The sequence below is a fragment of the Amblyraja radiata genome, chromosome 9 (genome assembly GCF_010909765.2).
Source record: "Amblyraja radiata isolate CabotCenter1 chromosome 9, sAmbRad1.1.pri, whole genome shotgun sequence".
Taxonomy (NCBI): Eukaryota; Metazoa; Chordata; class Chondrichthyes; order Rajiformes; family Rajidae; genus Amblyraja; species Amblyraja radiata.
In genome coordinates, this window is record NC_045964.1 from 42,109,725 (window position 1) to 42,131,631 (window position 21,907).

The 21,907-nt window shown below is 41.5% G+C and overlaps 1 protein-coding gene across 4 annotated transcripts in view; it reads right to left on the reverse strand.

The window, feature by feature from the left end:
- Positions 1–21,907, reverse strand: part of daam1 (dishevelled associated activator of morphogenesis 1) — a 150,686-nt gene that overhangs the window by 46,515 nt on the left and 82,264 nt on the right. For all 4 annotated transcript variants that reach the window (XM_033027176.1, XM_033027173.1, XM_033027174.1 and 1 more), the window contains 9 exons: positions 12,808–12,879; positions 8,852–8,946; positions 5,687–6,020; positions 4,081–4,191; positions 3,312–3,415; positions 3,161–3,227; positions 2,071–2,188; positions 371–509; positions 178–236 (listed from right to left, as the gene is read on the reverse strand). In XM_033027176.1, coding sequence (XP_032883067.1) covers positions 178–236; positions 371–509; positions 2,071–2,188; positions 3,161–3,227; positions 3,312–3,415; positions 4,081–4,191; positions 5,687–6,020; positions 8,852–8,946; positions 12,808–12,879 — 1,099 coding nt within the window. The remainder of the gene's footprint in view (positions 1–177; positions 237–370; positions 510–2,070; positions 2,189–3,160; positions 3,228–3,311; positions 3,416–4,080; positions 4,192–5,686; positions 6,021–8,851; positions 8,947–12,807; positions 12,880–21,907) is intronic.

Below are 21,907 nucleotides of genomic sequence, written 5' to 3' on the forward strand. Positions count from 1 at the left end.
CTGCACCAATGTGCTTTTGGATGTTACTGATGACTTTGCAACTGAAGATTGAGTGCAACATTCAGCACAAGAAAGATCAGAAGACCAGTATCGGCTCTGGCTTAATTACAGGCCAGTAATCACAATCATTTCACATATACAATATCAGAACCAAACAAAAAATATATATAACTGCACCTTTTCTCATCTTTTCTGCTTGTTCCTTCCATTGTTTGACCTCATTTTCATTCACCAACCTATTTATGTTGCAGATCAAATAAAAAAATTAAAAAGATTTAGCAAACAGTAAGAATCAGATGCTCTGCAAAAGCTCAGGAAATCTATTCCTACAACTCTGAGACAAAATACGCTGCAGAAGAAATGGACTTACATTCTGACAACATTCCTCACATTGAAATTTTCCAAAGGAGTAACATCGGGATCGTGTCCTTTATCATTTTGTAAAACTATCTGTTGCAATATTCGGTCCAACAGTAGCCAATATTGTAGAGTGTTTCCACTTCGCTTATCTGGGGGGAATAAAGTAGTGGGAACTATTAAAATTTGAAGAAAGCAACCGCTGAACACACAAACCATTGAAGATAGTACACAACAAAAACTTAAAAGTTGGTAACTAAGAATAATAACTGAAATACTATACCAAAACAGCCATAATGCCTGGAGTAACTCAACAAGACAGGCAGAGTCTCTGGAGGATATTTTGGGTTGTTGTGCAATTAGTCTGAAAAAGAGTCCTGACCTGAAACATCACCTATCCATGTTCTCCAGAGATGTGCTTGACCCGCTGAGTTACTCCAGCACTTTGTGGCTTTTTTAAAATCTGTATCTGCAGTCCCTTGGTCCACAAGATACTGAACTAACCGAGATTATATATTATGAATAGTAATTGGAACCTTTAAAAATCCACTAACTAGCCACAATATAATTCAACAGAGGAGGACAAAGGGGTTAATTAAGAGGGGAAAAATAGAGCATGAAAGAAATATTGGAATTGGTGGTGAGGTGGAATATTGTGTTGGGGGCCAGCCTTCCCGTGTGAACATGGGACCCAACGGGTCCCACTTAGTCTAGTATTTCTATACAAGTTTCTGAATGATTACAACTAGCTACATTAGTCAATAGACAATAGGTGCAGGAGAAGGCCATTCGGCTCTTCGAGCTAGCACCGCCATTCAGTGTGATCATGGCTGATCATCCCCAATCAGTACCCCGTCTCTGCCTTCTCCCCATATCTCCTGACTCCGCTATTTTTAAGAGCCCTATCTAGCTCTCTCTTGAAAGCATCCAGAGAACCCGCCTCCACCGCCCTCTGAGGCAGAGAATTCCACACTCACCACTCTCTGTGAGAAAAAGTGTTTCCTCGTCTCCTAGTCTGTTAACAGGATTAAATTGGACTGAACTGAAAGATACAGCATAGTAAAGGCCCTTTGTCCCACCGAGTCCATTCTGACCATCAATAATCTGAATACACTAGTTCTATGTTATCTCACTTTCTCCTCCACACACTGGGGATCATTTACAGAGGCCAATTAACCTACAAACCCATGTCTTTGGGTTGTGGGAGGAAGCCAGAGCACCCAGACGGAACCCACACGTGGTCACAGGGAGAATGTGCAAACTCCATTCAAAGAAGTCAAGATCGAACCCGCGTTTCTGGCACTGTGTGGCAGCAGCTCCACCAGCTGTGCCACTCTGCCACCTGGATGTTTTGTATTGCTTTCAACAGGAATAGCACCTGAGCTGTGGACTCTCATGGAAACTAGCCAACTAGCACCCGAGGGCTGGATCAAACCAAGGTTTCTGGCACTGTGGCGCAGCAGCTCTAACGGCTGCACCACTGTGCTAACTCTTTTAGAGGGATTAAAGTAACACCATTGTAAGCATCTTAACATTCAATTGAACCATATTTAATCCTTATTAGGAAGCGGAATTTTGAGGATAGTTTCGATGTCAAGTCCATGCTAACTATTTGACAGGACTTCAGATGGCGACACGCTTTGCTCCATGTTACTCACTCTTCCATTGGAGATTTAATAACATTCTACCTCACCAATTCCAAACGGTACTCACATGGCATCTGAAGCCAATGGTGGAGAATTGACATAAAGTGCGGGTATGCATCTGTGTGGCTGATTTTTTTCTTCACTAGTTCAAACACCTGGGTAGCACTTTTTGTGTCGATGTGTACCTGAAGTAAGATTATTGGCACCAGGTTAACAGAACAAACTTTATACGACAATCAGCAGGAACAGCACATAATAGAGTCCTACAGCATGGAAACAGCCCCTTCGACCCAACATACCTATGTGCGACACCACATCTAAGCTAGTCCCATTTGGCCCATGTCCCTCAAAACGTTTCCTAACCATGTGCCTGTCCAAAAGTCTTTTAAATGTTGTTATTGTACCAGCCTTGACTACTTTCTCTGGCAGCTCGTTCTATATACCCATCACTCTGTGTGTGAAAAAGTTGCCCTTCAGATTCAGATTTCTATTGAATCTATTAATTTATTTATATCTCAAATTAAACCTATGCCATCTCACCTTAACCCTAATCCTACCCTGGGAAAAAGGCTGTGCATTCACCCTAACTATTGCCCTCATTTCTTTATACACCTCTATAATATCACCTCTCAGCCTCCTGCACTCCAAGGAATAAAGTCTTAACCCAACCTTTCCCCACAGCCCAGGCTCTCGAGTCCTGGGAACAGACTTGTAAATCTTCTCTGCACTCTTTCTTGCTTAATGGCATAATTCCCATAGCAGGATGACCAAAACTGAACACAATACTCCAAGCGTGGCCTCACCAACATCTTGTGCAACTGTGGCATTAAATCCCATCAGTTATATTCTGTTCCCTAAGTGACGAACAAAAGCCTTCTTCACTGTCCTCTCTCCCTGTGAAGCCACTTTCGGGTAATATGCAGGCAGTCCTTGATCCCTCTGCTCCACAACACACCACTTCCATAAACTGTGTAGGTCCTGCTTTAGTTCAATGTCCCAAAATGTAGCACTTTGCACTTATTCGAATTAAACTCCATTTGCGATTCCTCGGCCCACCTGCCCGGATGATCAAAACTCTGCTGTAATTCTTGATAACCACCTTTACAGTCCACGAAACCACCTAATTAAGTTATTTCAGCAAAAATCCATCTACTTACCACATCAAATCTTTTTGCTACTTCCATTTCATCCTCATTTCTCAGCATCTCAAAGAAATCTAAATGCCTAAACAAATCATTGAAGTTAGTTTCAAACACATCAGCAGCAAATGTTCAAATAAATGAAACTCAATACATAAAGTCCACTAACCTATCTAAAGTTGCATTTTCATGTTCACGTAATTTGTCAATAACAGGTTGAATACCTAACATTAAAAATTCATATCGGAGATGCACTCTGAAATCAAGACTTTCCTATTGAAACAAAACAAAGAACACAATTACAAGTTTTACATTACCCACAGTTAGACATTTAAAACTCTACATGATGGATAAAAGGATTGAAATTGGTCAATCACAGAAATGGCAGATTACAAGTCATTCTGCACCAGAGGTTTATCACAATGCTGTCTGGATTACAGGGTATTACCTATAAGGAGAGATTGGACCAACGCATTGTTTTCTCTGGAGCGTCGGAGGTGGAGTGGGGATCTGATGGATGTATATAGACAGTCAGAACCTTTCCCCCCCCCTCCGTGTGGAAATATTTACAAAGAGTAGTGGGTGCCTGAAATGTGCTGCCAGTGGCAGTGGATGAGGCAGATACGATTGTGGCATTTATGAAGCTTTCGGATTGGTACATGGATATGCAAGGAACAGAGGGATATGGACCATGATCCATATGAGATTAGTTTAACAGAGGAGATTAGTTTAACTTGACATCATGTTCGGCACAGATGTTGTGGGCTGAAGGGTCTGTACCTGTGCTGTAGTGTTTTAAGTTTAAACACCACAGTGGTTGCCATTTCACATTTGATATCCAAAATGTCTATCGATTTGGACAACTTGCATGAACCAATTTGTTCACCTCACCCCCCCCCCCCCCCCCCCCCCCGAATGGCTGAGAAGACATTTCCTACCTCTCCTGAACCTTGACTTAGCACAGCATTAATGAAAGACATGACAGCAGTTTTAAGGTTCACTTCATCTTTGTATCTTCCTGTATTTCTGTCCAAGTCGTTGATTAGAGTCTGATGGGAAAAAGATGTACCATTTTTGTGTTGTTTTTAAATTCTATCGTTTGAGCAAATTCTCCCACACTACCAAATAACAGATAAATCTTCACAGTAATCTAGATATTGCATTGACAGAGAAATGTTGAGAGATCTGGATGCCTTAGAAAAGAGTTGGCTACACACTGGCATGCAGGTAAAGCAACTAAATGGGACATCAGCTCACAATATTGAATCAAGATTAGGAGTAGACAACAGAGCCTCTTGAGCTTGCTCCATCATTTAATAAAGTCAGCATTCATCTGATCGTAACCTCGAATCTGCTTTCACATTTATCCACAGTAATCTATCAGCCAGTACTTATCATGCACCTAGCCACCTCAGTCTTCAACAATGTCAAGGCTTCTCTTCCACAAAGGAGAAACAGGCAGAGCCCTACATCCAACCTGCCCCAATCCCCCAGGATATTTTCCACAGACCTGGTTCTCTTATTTAAGGATGCAAGTGTGGGGGAAGCAGTGCCATTAACTTTCTCTGGAAATATCTAGATTGAGCAACTTGTCCAATGAGGAGAGCTTGAACAGGCTAGTCCACAGCATTTAATTGGATTGAAAGAAATTATCCTGAGGATATTTGAGAGTGTGGATATGGAGGGAAATTTACATTGTGGAAGAAACTGGAACTGGAACCAGATACGATAGTGGCTTTTAAGAAGATTTCAGATAGTCATATGGATATGCAGGGGATGGTGCGATATGGATCACGTGCAGGGATTAGTTTAACTTGGCATCAAATTCGGCACAGACATTGCCGGCCAAAGGGCCTGTTCCAATGCTGTACCCTTCTATGTTCTATGTTTTACAGCTTCATGCTTTCAACATAACGGGTCATCCATTTAAGACACAAGATGATATTTTTTACTTGCAATGATCTTATGTGTTCTAAACTCTCCTCCTTGAAGGATATTGGAAACGGCATATTTGTATACATTTGAGATAATGGTAGACAGAATCTTGATAAGCATTGTGGGTAAAAGGTCACTAGGAGCTCGGCAATAAACTGGAGTCTTTGGTTGCACTAAGGACTTTGGGCGTTTTTTTTGGCTCTAGTACTGGGATTTATAATTTATCGAATTATTGTTTATTATATTGTCTCTGAGAATTGTGTTTACAGGTCTATTATGCTGCTCTAGGTAAGAATTTCATTGTTCCATTATCAGTACCTATGTCAATTAACAACTCTTGACTGGATTCCTGATACTAACTTTTGATATGTTTGGATTCCCCAAGATAACAAACCCATGTTACATCTGGCTGGCTAAATCTTCAAAAAGTAAACTAAGTGGCTCGACTGAAAAGCCTGTCACAGGAAAATTTTATTTTATGATTAATGATTTATGATTTACTTCAGGATTAAAATAGCCAACTCAGATTTTTACATGCATTAACTTGTCACCAATTAAATGAAATGCTCGCTTTCATCTTGCAGTGCATAATGAACAGGTTCACTGTACCTGGAAGCGCGTTCTCTCACTGGCAAATTTCTGGTAGTGTAGCATTGCCTCCAATACTTTCTTATGCCCGCCTGGCACCAGACACACAGCACCCAAAATTTCCAAGACTGCCACTTTAGTCTTTATATTCTCCGTGGTCAGACTTTGGGCAATGACATTAATGCTCTCCACGTGAGCCAAAACATGAGCCCTGCCCTGAGAGTTGTTCATGAGTGCTTTAATGCAGCCGATGAGGGAAGTGTGTATTCGAGATTCTGAAGTTTCATAGTCCATACTTTTCAGGAAGTTGAGAATGCACGTTAACCCATCCAAGTCAATGAATCTGGTAACAAACCTGCCAAAAGCAAGAACATCATCATTCAAAGAGTGCACAGGATATATCCTAGACAAGATGGAACTGCAGATGCTGGTTTACCAAAAATAAATCACAAGTACTAGAGTAACTCGGCAGGTCAGGCAACATATCTGGAGAACATGGATAACAAGGGTCCAAACCCAAAATGTCACCAATCCATCTTCTCTAGAGATGCTGCTTGGCCTGTTGTGTTACTCCAGCACTTTGTGTCTTTTTTTTTCTTCTTTTTTTTTAATATAGGATATACCCTGTTGAGTCCATACAATTTAAGTAAAAATACATAATACCCATCTCCTTCCAGATGAATGAAAACAAAAATATTTCCTGTGCTAGAAAATATTGATACGGGTGACTCCCCCATTACACTACTCAGATTATTGGAAATGTTTCCTTATAAAATTCACAAAATTTGAGATAAACAATTTACATTTTTTTTAAAGTAGGTAAATAAGCAAGTAATTGCACTGAGCTAAATTACAATACAGATCGTATTCTAATAACACAGATATTCAGCATCTTAGGGTCACCTGTATAGACTTTGTGGGAGAGCAGAGGCAAGGGAACAAGTGAAAGTTATGCTTGATGTAGATAAGGGTATATAGACAGATTATGTATAGACAGATTGTACGACAAAGGTTATCGATGAAAATACAAAGATTGTGAGATAAGGATAGAAGAGGTGCGAACTGCGAAGCCAGAGGAAGACATATGGGTGGGAGGAGAAAGGGAAGGAGAGAAATAGATGAGAGTTCATGTGGGGCCAAGGGAAGAGGGGGGTGGGGAGGAAAGAAGGAAGGAAAATAAGGAAAGGGTAGTTTGTAGGTTAGATACCTAAAATTGGATAAATCAATGTTCACACTGTAAGCTGACCAAAAGGTCAGTATTGGAATGGGAAGAGGAATTAAAATGGTTAGCAACCAGCAGATCCAGTAGGCCTTGGTCGGCTAAGCACAAGTGTTCAGCAAACAGTCGCCAAATCTATGCTCGGTCTCGTTGATGTACAGGAGGCTACATCATGAACACCAAATGCAGTAGATAAGATGAAAGGAAGTGTACGTGACTCACTGCCTCACCTGGAAGAGCGGTTGGGGTCCCTGGATGGATGGATGAGGTGTAGGGACAGGTGTTATATCTCGTATGGTTGCAGGGAAAAATACCTGGAAGTAAACCAAGGAGGTCCGGAAGGAGTGATCTCTGCAGATGGGAATACATTGAAGGTGGCAGAAATGTTGGAGAATGCTATGTGGGATGCAGGGACTGGTGAAATGAAAGAAAGGTAAAGAAATGTAAAGAGAGAGAATATCTTGGATGTCCCAGAATGGAAAGCCTCATCGAAGGAGCAGGTGTGGCAGAGACGGAGGAATTGAGACTAGGCGATAGTTTTTCTGCAAGAGGCAGGGTGGGAGGATGTGGGTTTATAGTAGATGTCAGTCAGTAGTCTCCTTTGATGGAGACAGAGAGAGATCAAGAAAGGGGTGAGAGGTGTCAGAGATAGACCAAGTGAATTTGAGGATAGGGTAGAAGTTCGTGGTAAAGCCAATGAAATCAATGAGTTCTGCATGGGTACAGGAGATAGCTCTGATGCAGTTGTCAAAGTAGCAGAGAAGGCGCTGGGGCATGTGTACTTTCGGAACAAGGATTGTTCAACATAACCAACAAAAAGGCAGGCGTGGCTGGGGCCCATGCCTTCACCTTTAACTTGGAGAAAGTGAGAGGAGTCAAAGTTGTTGAGGGCGAGGACAAGCTCTGCCAGGCGGAAGAGAGTGTTAGTAAACTGATCGGGTCTCTGTTCAAGGAAGAACCGGACGATTTTGAGACCTTCCCAGTGGGGGAGCGGAGGTGAAAAGGGACTGATGTCCATGGTACAAATGAGGCAATCGGGGATTAGATATTGAAAGTTATTGAAGGGTTGAAGAGCATGCAAGGTGTCTCGATGTAGGTCTGAAAGGACTGGACAACAGAGCTAGGATGAAATCAAGATTTTACATTGTTTCATTATACTAAGTGAACAGCCAATATTTAAGAAAGAGCAAAAAAACAAAGTGCTAGATGAAGTCAGTGAGTCTGGCAGCACCTGTGGAGGGAATAGACTGACAGCGTTTTGGGTCAGGACCGTACTTCAGACTGAAAACAAGCAGCGTTTCAGGCCAGGACCCTGCCTGATATTTAAGAAAGGAGGTGCTTGCATTGGAGGCAATTTGATTTCTGGGATGAATGGCTTTTTGTGTGAACTAAGGTTCAGCAGATGGGATTAAAAAATGAATAGGTGATGTGTCTCACACGTAAAAGATTCCAACAGGAAGGATGCGAAGAGGGTGTTCCCTTTATGGAAGGGTGGTGGGCGTGGGCAGAATCGCCAACCTAGGGCTGTGGCTTCAGAACAAGGGTCACCCATTACAAATAGGGATGAAGAGGAAGGACATTTCTCAGAGGATCATGAATTTATGAGACTGTCTACCACAGAATGCTGTGGTGACAGAATGATTGCAGATATTCACAGTGGAGATCAACAGACATTTTAAGTACAAGAAGACAAGGGATACAAGGTGAACAAAGGAAAATGATGTTGATGCAAGATGTGATCAGCAATGAGCAGAATTGTGATGTCAACTGGCATACTCCCACTACCATTTATTTTGTTCTTATTTAATTTAAGAACCTCAGGAGACAGTATCCATTAAAAGAGAAAATCTGCAAAAAACTTAAACAGAGCGTTGACCAATGCACATCAACATCATTTTTTTGTTGAATTAACATTATTTTCAACTATTTATCTCAGTCATGCGAGGATAAGATCAAGAATAGTTTGCCTCATGGGTTGAGTTCGTAGTGCAGTCTTCAAACTCTCAATGGTTTTATTCCTTTCATCCTCATCTTCTTTTTCCAAAGCCAGGAGCGATTTCCTCTGAAAAGGAATGAATGATGAGCTCAGGAATTTAGTACTCTCACTAAGGCCATATGCAAAGGTGCACGCCATGCTTCATATCACGCTAGCAGAAGGTTTTATGATTGCAATTTGGCGCCCAGTTTTACACCCAATGAAACAAATTTAGGGTTTAACATAACCATCATTGAAGGAATCTATAGGAGGAACTACCTCAAAACAGCAGCCAGTATCATCAAAGACACACACATTTTCAATTCACTCCTATCATTGGGAAGGTCTGGAAACTATGACAATCAGATTCAAGAATAGCTTTTTTACCAACAACCATTAGGCTCTAGAACACTACACAACACTAACCTCTACGATGAACTACAGACTGTCTTGGTTGCACTAAGGACAAGTGTTTTCTCTTGCTCTAGTATTGGGCAATGATTTATTAGCCTTTTGTTTATTACATATTAACCATATAATATAACCATATAACCATATAACAATTACAGCACGGAAACAGGCCATCTCGACCCCTCTAGTCCGTGCCGAACACATAATCTCCCCTAGTCCCATATACCTGCGCTCAGACCATAACCCTCCATTCCTTTCCCATCCATATAACTATCCAATTTATTTTTAAATGATAAAAACGAACCTGCCTCCACCACCTTCACTGGAAGCTCATTCCACACAGCTACCACTCTCTGAGTAAAGAAGTTCCCCCTCATGTTACCCCTAAACTTCAGTCCCTTAATTCTCAAGTCATGTCCCCTTGTTTGAATCTTCCCTACTCTCAGTGGGAAAAGCTTTTCCACGTCAACTCTGTCTATCCCTCTCATCATTTTAAAAACCTCTATCAAGTCCCCCCTTAACCTTCTGCGCTCCAAAGAATAAAGCCCTAACTTGTTCAACCTTTCTCTGTAACTTAGTTGCTGAAACCCAGGCAACATTCTAGTAAATCTCCTCTGTACTCTCTCTATTTTGTTGACAACTATGCAAAAAAAATTACTTATGTATTGTGTGCTACTGCACGTAAGAATTTCATTGTTCTGTTGTCAATTAAACATTCCTGAGTCTTGACAAGTTTCTGGTATAGTTCCCAACACAGTGAAAGGAAGATGTCCTGAGAAAGATACTGGCTTTGTGGAGCTGCAGTTGATGACAATTACTACAATGGAATTGCTTCATTCTAAATCATGGTAACTAATGTTCATGAACGGCATGGTGGCACAGCGGTAGAGTTGCTGCCTTACAGCGCTTGCAGCGCCAGAGACCTGGGTTCGATCCTGACTAAGGGTGCTGTCTGTATGGAGTTTTGTGTTCTCCCTGTGACCGCATGGGTTTTCTCTGAGATCTTCGGTTTCCCCCCCCACACTCCAAAGACACAGAGGTTTGTAGGTGAATTGACTTGGTATAAGCATAAATTAGCCCAGTGTGTAGGATAGTGTTAATGTGTGGGGATCGTTGGTCGGTGCTGACTCGGTGGGCCGAAGGGCCTGTTTCCGTACTGTATTTCTAAACTAAACTAAACTAAACAAAACTTCTGGGAGAGTATGACTATTTAATTGATAATAATCATCACACGTACTATCATATGAAAGGCCTTTTCGCCATATCAACAATTTTGTTGCTTAATTAACAGATTACTCTGGGCTGGGTTGCTTATATGATTGCATAGACAAACAAACCAAAGTAATTCAATTGGCATCAATCAAGAGAAAAAATCATCTTGAATGACATTTGGCACTACCGCAGAACAGGTGGTCAAATGAGTCAGTGCAGCACAAATGTGTTTGAGAAGCTAATTATTTGTTCTTGGCAAGGCAGGAAAAGCAATAACTATTCTGCCAGATGATGCCTACAATGCACTTTGACAATTTATTTTTCTTCAAAACATCTTTTGATACTTTCACCTAAAAATCTACTTCTGGTGATCACATATTCCATAGGAAATTTCAACTGACCCCATCATCAGTGGTAGACACAAAATGCTGGAGGAATTTAGCGGGACAGGCAGGATCTCTGGACAGAAGGAATGGGTGATGTTTCGGGTCGAGGCCCTTCTTCATAATCAGTGGATGGACTTGCACTAACTATGCAAAAAAAAACGTTTCCCAATTTATTCCTGAACGGTTAGCTTTCATTTTAAGACTGTGTAACATCATTTTGGATTTCGCCAACAGAGGAAATAATTCATTTACTCTACTCTTTGTCACTTTAAATACCTCCATTAAGCAAACCCCCAACTTTCTGAACACGTTTATTTCACATTGGTCATAACTTAACAATGAGCACTTTGACATTATTCCAGTAAATTATCAAATGTAGCTACTTGCAGACGTGGAAACAAAGGCCCTTTACTGTTTCCAGTTCCAAGTGTTTAATTATTAAGAGTACATTCTGATTACATCACACTTAAGAATATTAAAGCATTTAAATATATCAAATATATAAACTGATTATTAATGTTTTGTATTGATTATCTTATATATATATATATATATATATATATATATATATATATATATATATATATATATATATATATATATATATATATATATATATATATATATATATGTGTGTGTGTGTGTGCTTTGCATCTGTGCCTATCATAGGTGCAGCAAGTAAGAATGTAATTATTCCATTACTTATGACAATTGAACACACTTGAATAATTGGAAAAGCACCCATTTCCTGCAAACTGAAGTCCAACTTGGAGTTGGTGAAGGAGGGCAGGCCGTGGGAAAGAATTAAGATTTTATTTTTTTAATCTGAACATTGATGACCAAGATATACACTGCACTTTAGTGTGAAAAAAAAAGTCCTGCAATTCATGAGCAAAGACTTCAATGGTCAATTTGTATTCATGCACAAATGTCTTAACATTCTGGAATTCAGGGAATGCATTAAGAAACTATTTGCAAGATATGGATTCTCTCGGGAAAGTATTGTTGGTTCAGAAATGCATGTGAAATTAACCACCAGAATCCAGAACTGAAGATGCAAGATTCCACAATGACCAAAGTGTAAGAGTGAAAGGATTGATAGAAACATAAAGCTATGCATTTAAATTTACGTTTATTGTCACATGGGTACCATGGTGCAGTGAAAATCCTTGTTTTGCTTGCTATCCAAATAGATCCGATAATACTATACATAAATACAGACAAGTCAAATTCAAGTAAATAGGTAAAGCAATGGGGAAGATACAGACTGCAGAATATAGTTCTCAGCATTGTAGTACATCAGTTCCATAGAGAAACTCCAATGTCGGCAATGGGGTAGAGGAGAAACGGGCAGTCCCCTAGCCTATGGAAAGACCATTCAGAAACCTGATAAGAGGGGAAGGGCAGCTCCCAAGTTTGGTGGTGCACGCCTTCAAGCTTCTGTATCTTCAACTGGACAAGAGCGGGGAGGAGGGGACGTATTTGATTATGTTGGCTGCTTTTCCAAGGCAACGAGAAGTGTAGATTGAGTCGATGGTGGGAAATCAGGCCTGTGAAATTTTGGTATAATGCATTAACTTCTCACCTCACGTCATTAAATGTAAGTGAGAGAAGACAGTATTTGGCTGCTGATACTAAACAAGTAACAACTGTTGTTATGTTTTTAGTGCCTTTGCCTTCAATGAGTTTGATTATGCGACCAAAGAAGAATTACATCCTCAATGTCTTCAAACAATTTTACTGTAGAAATGTGCTGACAGAATTTTAACAAAATGTAATGATTATAGAGGCACAAGGAACTGCAGATGCTGGTTGCAAATGCTGGACAAAAAAAATGTGCAAGATGCTGGAGTAACTCAGTGGAATAGGCAATATCTCTGGAGAATATGGAAAGATTGTTAACATTTATAAATATAAAGCAAAGTAAAAAAGTACTCACAATTGCCATCGAATTTAATTGGTCAATGTAAAATTCTGGCCAACTTGTTGCTCCTTTATTTTCTTCTTGTTCCTGTAAAAGAAAGATTTCACAAAACAGTTTCATGACTATAGTGAAGTCAACTGAAAGAAGAAAGTGTGTCTGGGATATATGACAATAAAACACTCTTGAGTCGATGATTCATTTGTCAAAAATATGGACAAATACTGATTAAAATTCAATAAATCCAGTTATAGTCAATAGATAACCCATGTTTCAATTAAAAAAATTGTGCATATTTATGTGTTGATGACATTTAAAAGTCATTGTACTTCTACTGACCCAAAGTGTTTCCTCTCAGAATAAGGATGGCTTCACCAGGTTAATTCCTGGGATGGCGGGACTGACATATGATGAAAGAATGGATCGACTGAGCTTATATTCATTGGAATTTAGAAGGATCTTATAGTACCTGTAGCATAAAATTCTTAATGGATTGGACAGGCTAGGTGCAGGGAAAATGTTCCCGATGTAGGGGGAGTCCAGAACCAGTGGTCATAGTGCAAAAATAAGGGGTAGACCATTTAGGACTGAGATGAGGACAAACTTTTTCAGCCAGAGAGTTGTGAATCTGTGGAATTCGCTGCCACAGAAGGCAGTGGAGGCAAATTCACTGGATGTTTTCAAGAGAGAGTTAGATATCAAGGGATATGGGGAGAAAGCAGGACGGGGTACTGATTTTGGATGATCAGCCATGATCATATTGAATGGTGGTGCTGGCACGAAGGGCCGAATGGCCTACTCCTGCACCTCTTTTCTATGATCCTGACCTCAGGTGCCACCTGTGGGGAATTTACACGTTCTCCCTGTGACCATGTGGGTTTCTTCCAGGTGCTCAAGTTTTCCCCCACATCCCAAAGGCGTGCAGGTTTGTGGGCTATTTGTCCTCTATAAATTACCCCTAACGTATAGGGAGTGGATGTGAAAGTTGTATAACATGGAACTAGTGGGAATAGGTGATCGATGGTTGGTGTGGACTAGGTAGGCAGAAGGGCCTGATTCCATGCTGTATCTCTAAACTAAAACTAAACAAGAGGAGAAAAAGTCCAAAACACAAAGTGCTGGAAGAACTCAACGGATCAGGCAACATCAATAAAAAAAAGCAGATTTCAGAAATAATTATGATGTGCATCACCTGGAGTGTGGCAAATAAAACATTAAACAGCCCCCCAAAAGTAGAGACCGTGCACTGAGCAGAGGTTATACTAGACTAAATCAAAGTGAAAATCATTTTGGTTTATAAACACAAAGCCTTTTTTCCCCCCAAAGTCTTCAAACTTATAGCACGCATGAACTTTGCATGTTAAACTATCCCACTCCTTTTATTCAATAAACCACAGCGTTCCTGCAGTTAGGACATTATCAGATTTTCCACACCCTAAAGATGGCCACAGCAGTAAAAGATAACAGTCATCGCTGGCACCCTATTCCCCCAGCCAAAATGAAATACAAAACAAATTATCCAGCAGAGAAGTGAAAAAAGTGTGCCATTCTACAGGAGCGTCAGAATGTCCACCATATCTCTGAAGATCAGATCCAATCCTATCTAAAACGCTACTGTGTTTACAAGCCTGTTACGTGCTGCAAGTATGAATTGTGTTGTTCTGGTTTTGGTACATTGGACAATTCAACTCTTGTTATCTCTCAACTTCACGCATAGGATCATCAGGCATTTCTCTGCATCATTTAAGATTTGGCAGCAATTTAGATCAGTAAAACACCACATATAACTACTTAACAATCAACTGTGGAGTTTTGCCCATCATTTTCATTCAGAAATTCAGCTGTGTTTTTCAATGTTATAGAGATCAATCTGTTGGCAAATGGCTAATTTCTCTCTTTTACACATTTCCCTCTTTACAAATCCTCACATTTGATGTAATGGTTAAGATTATTTGTTCAGTTAGCTGCTGAAAGACTGAGCAGTTTAAACTGATCACAAAATCTCCAAGTGTTGCTGGGTTGGAGGAAGTTGTAAACTTGAATGAAAAAAAAGTTTACAATGGATTGTTACGAACTTCAGTCCAAGTAGCAAAGTACGGATGTCTTAAGAAAGGATAAAAAAGTCACTGAGCTTTGGCTTTTATCATCTTTTTAATGACTTCATGCTTGATATTGGTGTTGGTTTATTATTGTCATGTGACCCAAGATACAGTGAAAGCTGTTGTTTGCTTGCTATCCAGTCAAGTCATACACAAGTGCAACAGGCCGTGCAAAGATAAACATGCCAGAGAGAAGATGATAGTGTTACAGCTACTGAGGTGGTGCAGGTTTTTTTTTTTAAGTGCCAGGGTCATTATGAGGTAGGTTGGGAGGTCGGAACTGAACTCTTAGCGTATGAGACGCTCGTTGAATAGTTTGATAATAGTGGGAAGAAGCTGCTCCTGAGTCTGGTGGTAGGTGCTTTCAAGCTTTATATCTTCTGCCCATGGGCGGAAATCCCGGGTGGGGGGGAGACAGGGGGACACGCCCCCTCCATGATGTGAGAGGTGGGGGAACAATCCCCCCCCCCCCCCATGTTTTGTAATACAGATTTGAAATTTGGTGAGACAGTGGGGGGGGGACTGATGATCAAGGGCGCCGATTGGATGAGAGAGACGTCGGTCAGCAGGCAGTGGGGGGGGGGGGGGAGACATGATAATTCAGCGCGATGATTGGAGGAGGGAGATGTCCTGGTGGAGCAAAGATCATAGAGCGGAGTTTGACTTGGCCCGTTCGCGGGGCCTTTCATCGCCCGGCCCGGTTTAAAATCGGCCGCGGTCAAATTGCTGCGTCGAGACGATCAAGGCTCCCGATGTTGAAGCCCCCGCCGGGTAACGGAATATCCCGCGGGTAGTTTTAATCCGCACCAGGCGATGAAAGGCCCCGCGAACGGGCCAATTGAAGCCCCACGATTCGGGGCGGACGAAGCTGCTGTTACTGGAGTTCGGAGTCAGTCACCAACCAGGTCAGTTCCCGATGTTATCGTCCACAGGTCTCACGGCCGAAGCCTCCGAAGCCACGCATGTGTGCGCATGCGCGTGCGGCCACCAAGAAATTGTGTGTGTCCCCCCCCCACATGTTTTGATAGTGATTTCCGCCCCTGCTTCTGCCTGACGGAACAGGGGATGACAGTGGTGTAAGTGCTCCTTGATTATGTTGGCTGTGCTTCAAATTGCTGATGATTTGTCAACAAATCTAATAATTTTAACAGATTAAGTGCTGGTTTAATGTTTGCCCATTTGTGTCATAAGCAATGGGCATAAGCATGTGTCTGTATCTCTAAACTAAACTGAACTAAATTAATCTTCAAAAGTCATTACCATTCTGAAAATGGTAAGTATTTCCCGCTTCTGCAGGCTCTTCTTCATGGTTCAGATGCCTAACCTCACCCCGGTTTATTCTCAATGTACCGTACCAGTGACTAATTGCCTTAGCTTGATGCAGGTAGAGACGACTGTCGTTAAGTATAAGCCATAACTCGCTGAGATACCCAGAAAAAACATGCTTCATTTTTAGTTTAGCTTGGAAATGCAGATGGCCCTTCTTATTTCCCATGTTATACAGGAATGAAGCAATAACTGATCTTTCATAAAACTGCCCTCCTCCAAACATTATTCCAGAGGGTCACAGAATGCATTTATTAAAGCCATCAGCCTTTTCCTTGATCTGAATAATGAGTTGAGTTAGAGATACAACATGGAAGCAGGCCTTTCACCCCACATAGTCCACATCAACCACTGATCACTTTCCCACAGTATGTTATCCTACTTACTCATCGCCTATCTGCACACTGGTGACATTCATTTACAGACCAATTAACCTACAAACCCACATATTTGGGATGTGGGAGGAAACAGCAGTGCCCAAAGGGAACCCACGCAGTCACTGAGAAAACATGCAATGTCCACACAGACAGACAGCAGCCAAGGTCAGGATCGAACCAAGGTCCCCATCACTGCTACCAACTGCACCACTGACAAACCCTCAAAATAATTAAAACAACATGAGGGTCATCTAATGGCAGTAAAAGAGTTCAATTGAAGGGCCACATCATGTGTGAATGCATCTATTGCCTTACAGCTGTGGACTAATCCATAGAGTATTTCAAACGCAAAAGTACAAGAGCAGAAGATTCTCGTGGCTACAATAATCAGCAATTATAGACACAAGGAATTGTAGATGTTGGTTTATATTTGAACAAATGCTAGTAACGAGCAAATGCTTGATATTTTTATATGATAACATTTTCTAACCTTTACATTAAAGATCTGCTGATTCGCTTTAAAAATGATAACATAAAAAGCATGCGCTAACTAATTCCCCAGGGCTGAAGGACTGATATAGGCCTGGCTGACACAAGGTGAAAGTCATAATGTGCTGTGCTACAGTCTGGTTATGTTTTGGCAGCAGTGACAAAGGTGGAGCAGGAAGTTGAACGAGATGACGCAGTGAGTTCAGAGAAGTCAGTGGCAGCACCACCCAACAGGAGATGCTCATTCCATTCAATGGCCGTCATAGCAAATGTGACAGGAAGTGCCTGCAGTGGACAGTGCAGAAAAATCACCAACAAAAACCATGACAAGTTAGATTTTTGATGACAATGCAAAATTATCTTTGTGATTTGTTCATGTTATTACACAAAATTCGAACACTGGATTGGAGATGTAAATACATGCTATGCTATGCTATGCTATCTGAGAAAAAAAATAAAATTGACAAAACTTTACACTGGAGTTATTCTTGAACAAATTGCTGGGTTTAAACGGCCTGTCCCACTTTCACGACCCAATTCATGACCTTTTTTACTCGTGGACATTTTTCATCATGCTGGAAAAACGCCCCAACCTACTTGATGCCACGAGTACCTACGACTAGCATCACGACCTCCTACGCCCTACCTACGACCATGCTGCGAGTATGAGTCAAGGTCAAACTCGGCAGAGGTTGTGTATTAGGTCGTGAAAGTGGGACAGGCCCTGAATACTTTAGCCATTTATTTAGGATGCATGCCATTTATTAATAGATGGGCAATAGAGGAGAGTGTAGGTAATTATTTAAAGATCTCACCGATTTATTAATAGGGCCTGAATCTAGGACTCTTAACACTGGGTGATTTCATTCCCAGCGCAATAATAACCCGTGATTGCTATTAACCTGCAGTGCAGTGACCTGGAAGAAACAATTAGGTATTTATTTTGGAATGAGAGTGGAAACAATAGAAGTTTAGTACTATTGAAATTTTAAATGGTACCTTAACTGGTAAGAGAAAGTTCTGCATTCAGGTTAAACTGATCAAAAGAAATGTTCATTGAAGTAGAAGGCCAGGAAAGAAGAAATTGTATTTTGTACACTAAGAATTTTAATTATCAAAGGGGAAGATAAAAATTGTATCTGCTGGATATTTGAAGTATTAAATAGGGCTGAGGGGAATCTGAAGTGCGGAGATTTATTCCTCTGGTACAGGTAACCACGATCAAGGGACAGTGACAAAATGCTGTATAAAAAGACAGATCTTGTTAATTAAATTAGCACATCAGAATATTAGCTAAACAGTGAAACTCTCCAACTACAGGCATTTGCTTTTCACATTAAAACTCTGATAATCGACACACTTGTGACTTTGATGGTTCCAGACTTTCAGGATACTACATTTAATATTCCAACATTTCTAATTTGCTATTTTAAATGTTATGCAATAAAATAATACATTTCCAATGAACACAGTTATTCAAAAGGGAGGGCAGGAATTGGGGTCCCACCAAATCAAAAGGGAGCATTAAGAAGATGACTTGGCGAGGCAGACGCCAAGCCGCTGAGATTTCCAAATGGTTGGATAGCAGATCATTAGAGTGTTATGTATATCGGCACGAGGGTTCAGGCATAGTGTTTCCATTATAATGTTAACATAAGAGGCATTGCCCAAAATTGTAACATCATAACTAGAGTTTCTGGGAAGGAAAATGTAGCTTAGAAGCCTGTCCATAGTTGGATATAAAATGACCTTCTGATGCCATGTAGGTTATGCCAGAAGTCTCTGGAGTCTAAAAAATGTCATAAATGACTGAAGGATGAGTAAACCATGAGCATTTCCATGTTAAGATTATGTCTTTCTCTCCTGATTATTGGGGTTTTCCTTGACCGAGGGGGATTGCATTGCAAAAATCCCTCAAAGATGTGAAGCAAGTTCACAGAAACAAGGTTGATTTGCAATTTAATAATGTTTACTAGAAAACTGCCTGGATTAGAGAGTATTAGCTTTAAGGAGAGATTGGACAGGCTTGGATTGTTTTCTCTGAAAGGCCAGAGATTGCTGTGAGACCTGATATAAATAATTAAAATTATGAGGGGCATACGTAGATAGGGTAGATAATCTGAAACCTTTTTTCCCCCAGAATGAAAAAGTGAAAGACTAGAATGCATAGCTTTAAGGTGAGAGGGCCAAAGTTGTATAGAGCATGTTTTTTGTTTTCTTACATTGACTGGTGGGTGCATGGAACATACTGCCAGGGGTAGTGATGGAGGCAGATATGATAGTGGTGCTTAATGGACTTTTAGATAGGCACACGGATTTGCAGGGAATGGGAGAAAATATGGATCATGTGCAGGCAAAGAAAATTAGTTTAACTTCAGGTACGAACATTGTGGGTCAAAAGGCCTGTTCATGCGCTGTAGTTTTCTATATTCTACGATCTAACTAAAATCTGCAGAGCCCAGTGTCTATCTTACTTATCCCTGGTCCCGATTGTCCCAAGCTTCAACCAATGTAGATCTTAAACATACAGCCTAGAGGTTGCAAAGTTGGACTTGCATTTTTGTTCATCCGTCGAGATTTTGCTGTATTTTATTTTCAACTATATTAGATTCATTTAACTTTATTTTGTGCAGGGAGTAGATGCCAAAGTGGGATAACATAGTGTGAAGTAGTGTGAACAGGTGATCGATGGTTGGCGTGGACTTGGTGCGCCGAAGAACCTGTTTCCATGATATATCTTTCAATCGATTCAATAAATTCCATTCTTGGAAGGGAATTGCAAACCCATATTTAAAGATACGACTAGACTAAGTGGGACTCGTTGGGTCCCAGTCACACGGGAGGCCTGGTCCCCCAACGCAACCCATTCCCTAACGCAATATTCCACCACTCACCTGTTCCAACGCAACCCGTTCCCCCAACACAACATTCCACCACTCACCCATAGCCCCTAACTCAGCAGGCGTGGCTCATTTCCCCTCATCCTCTTCATGTGTGGGAGTGGAGGAGGAGAGGGGGGGGGGGAGGAAGTGGGGTGTGGGGGAGGGGGGTGTATGGCGAGGGGGTGTGGAGGAGGTGTGTATGTGGTGGGGTGTGTGTGGGGTTGTGGGGGGAGGGGTGTGTGGGGACAGGTGGGTGTGTGTGGGCAGGGGAGATGGGTGTGTGTGCAACCAGGAGGGTGGGTGTGTGTGGGCAGGGGTGTGTGTGGGCAGGGGTGTGTGTGTGGGGCGGGGAGAGAAGGATGCGTGGGCAGGGGAGGAGTGAGCTCGGAGAAAAGACGGGGGATGAGCCAAGGGGGAGAGGGGGGCAGTACAGGGGAGTGGGGAGGGTGGGGGGAGGAGCCAGCGAGGGGGACTAGAGGGGTAGTGGCTGGAATTGGCGGTGCGATGGGGACTCACAGCGGGTGCTGGTCGTTCTCCTCCACCGGGATCAGAATATCCGCTTTCCGTTTGGCGACATCTCCGACTCCAGGCTGGGCTGAGTCGGGTCTCCGGGGCTGGGCGGCTGCTTGGGGCGGGGCTGTGCTGCTTCGGATCCCTCTGAAAGTCCGGTTGGAAACCTCCGCCAACCAGTCTTAGCTCCAGTAAAGATGCGATGGCGCAGGAAGGGACGGACCGTCCCTGGGAGTGACAAGGGAAGAGACTAATCTGCGCGGCTCTGGAAGGCAGAAGTGATCGATCTGCGCACGCGCGTTTTTTACGATTTTTAAACCTCACTAACTTTTACGACATTCAACCGATCGGAACTAATTCGCAGCACAGGAGAACGGTGGGTGAACTGGAGAAAATCGTAGCAGTATCGCGAATCGTTTTTGCGCAAATAGAAAGACTGCCAAACCGGAAGATAACAAGATCAGAGTTTTAGTTGTAAATTGATGCTGGTTTATTCCTTATTTTCAAAAATCACTTTCCACGAGGCAATCTAAGAGAGAGATCCAGTGAGAGGCAATAATGATACTGTTGTATCAATGTACCCATCCAAATGTCTTTCGATGATGTTCCAAGCACATGGAGCAAATGTTATTTTAGTGAAAACAAAAATTGATAAATATGCAGTGAATGTTTAAGTGAATTGATGCAAGCAGACATATACAAGAATTAAATAAAACTTGTTCATAGAAACTAGAACTGGTTAACTCGCACAAAAACCCTTTCTTCAATGACTGCAGAAAATATGAAAATGGGCAAAATGTCTTTGATTTATGTTTAAGCAGTATGGAAAATGTGTAAATTAGGTAAAGGATGAGCCAAGACCATGCTAACCCAATGTATAAAGTTACTCTTGTGATTTTCATCTGTTCACCAACAAACCAAAAGCAATTACCAGGAAAGGAAGCTGTGTTTATTCTGTAATCATGGTGTGCATGGTCATTTAAAGACCTTAAGCTTTTTACTTCAAAGAAATGAGCGATCAAAATAAATAAGCTATTAGACCACCATTCCACACTTAAGCAAGTGAAGATTCATTGCCAGGTTAGACTAATATCATCTGCCTGTACATGATCCATATCCCTCCATTATATGCATACCCATGTGCCCATCTAAAATCATCTTAAACACACAATCCTATCTACCTCCATCACTACCCCTGGAAACACATTGCAAGCACCCACCCCTCTCTGTGTTAAAAACTTGCTCCGCGCATCACCTTAAACTTTGCCCCTCTCATCTCAAAGCCATGCCCTCTAGTCTTTGACCTTTCAAGTCTGGGAAAAAAGGTTCTGACTGTTTACACCATCCATGCCTCTCATAACTTTACACGTTTCTATCCATAGATATTAACTTCCTTCTTCCATTACAAAAATAATGCAACCTCCGGTGATTTTAT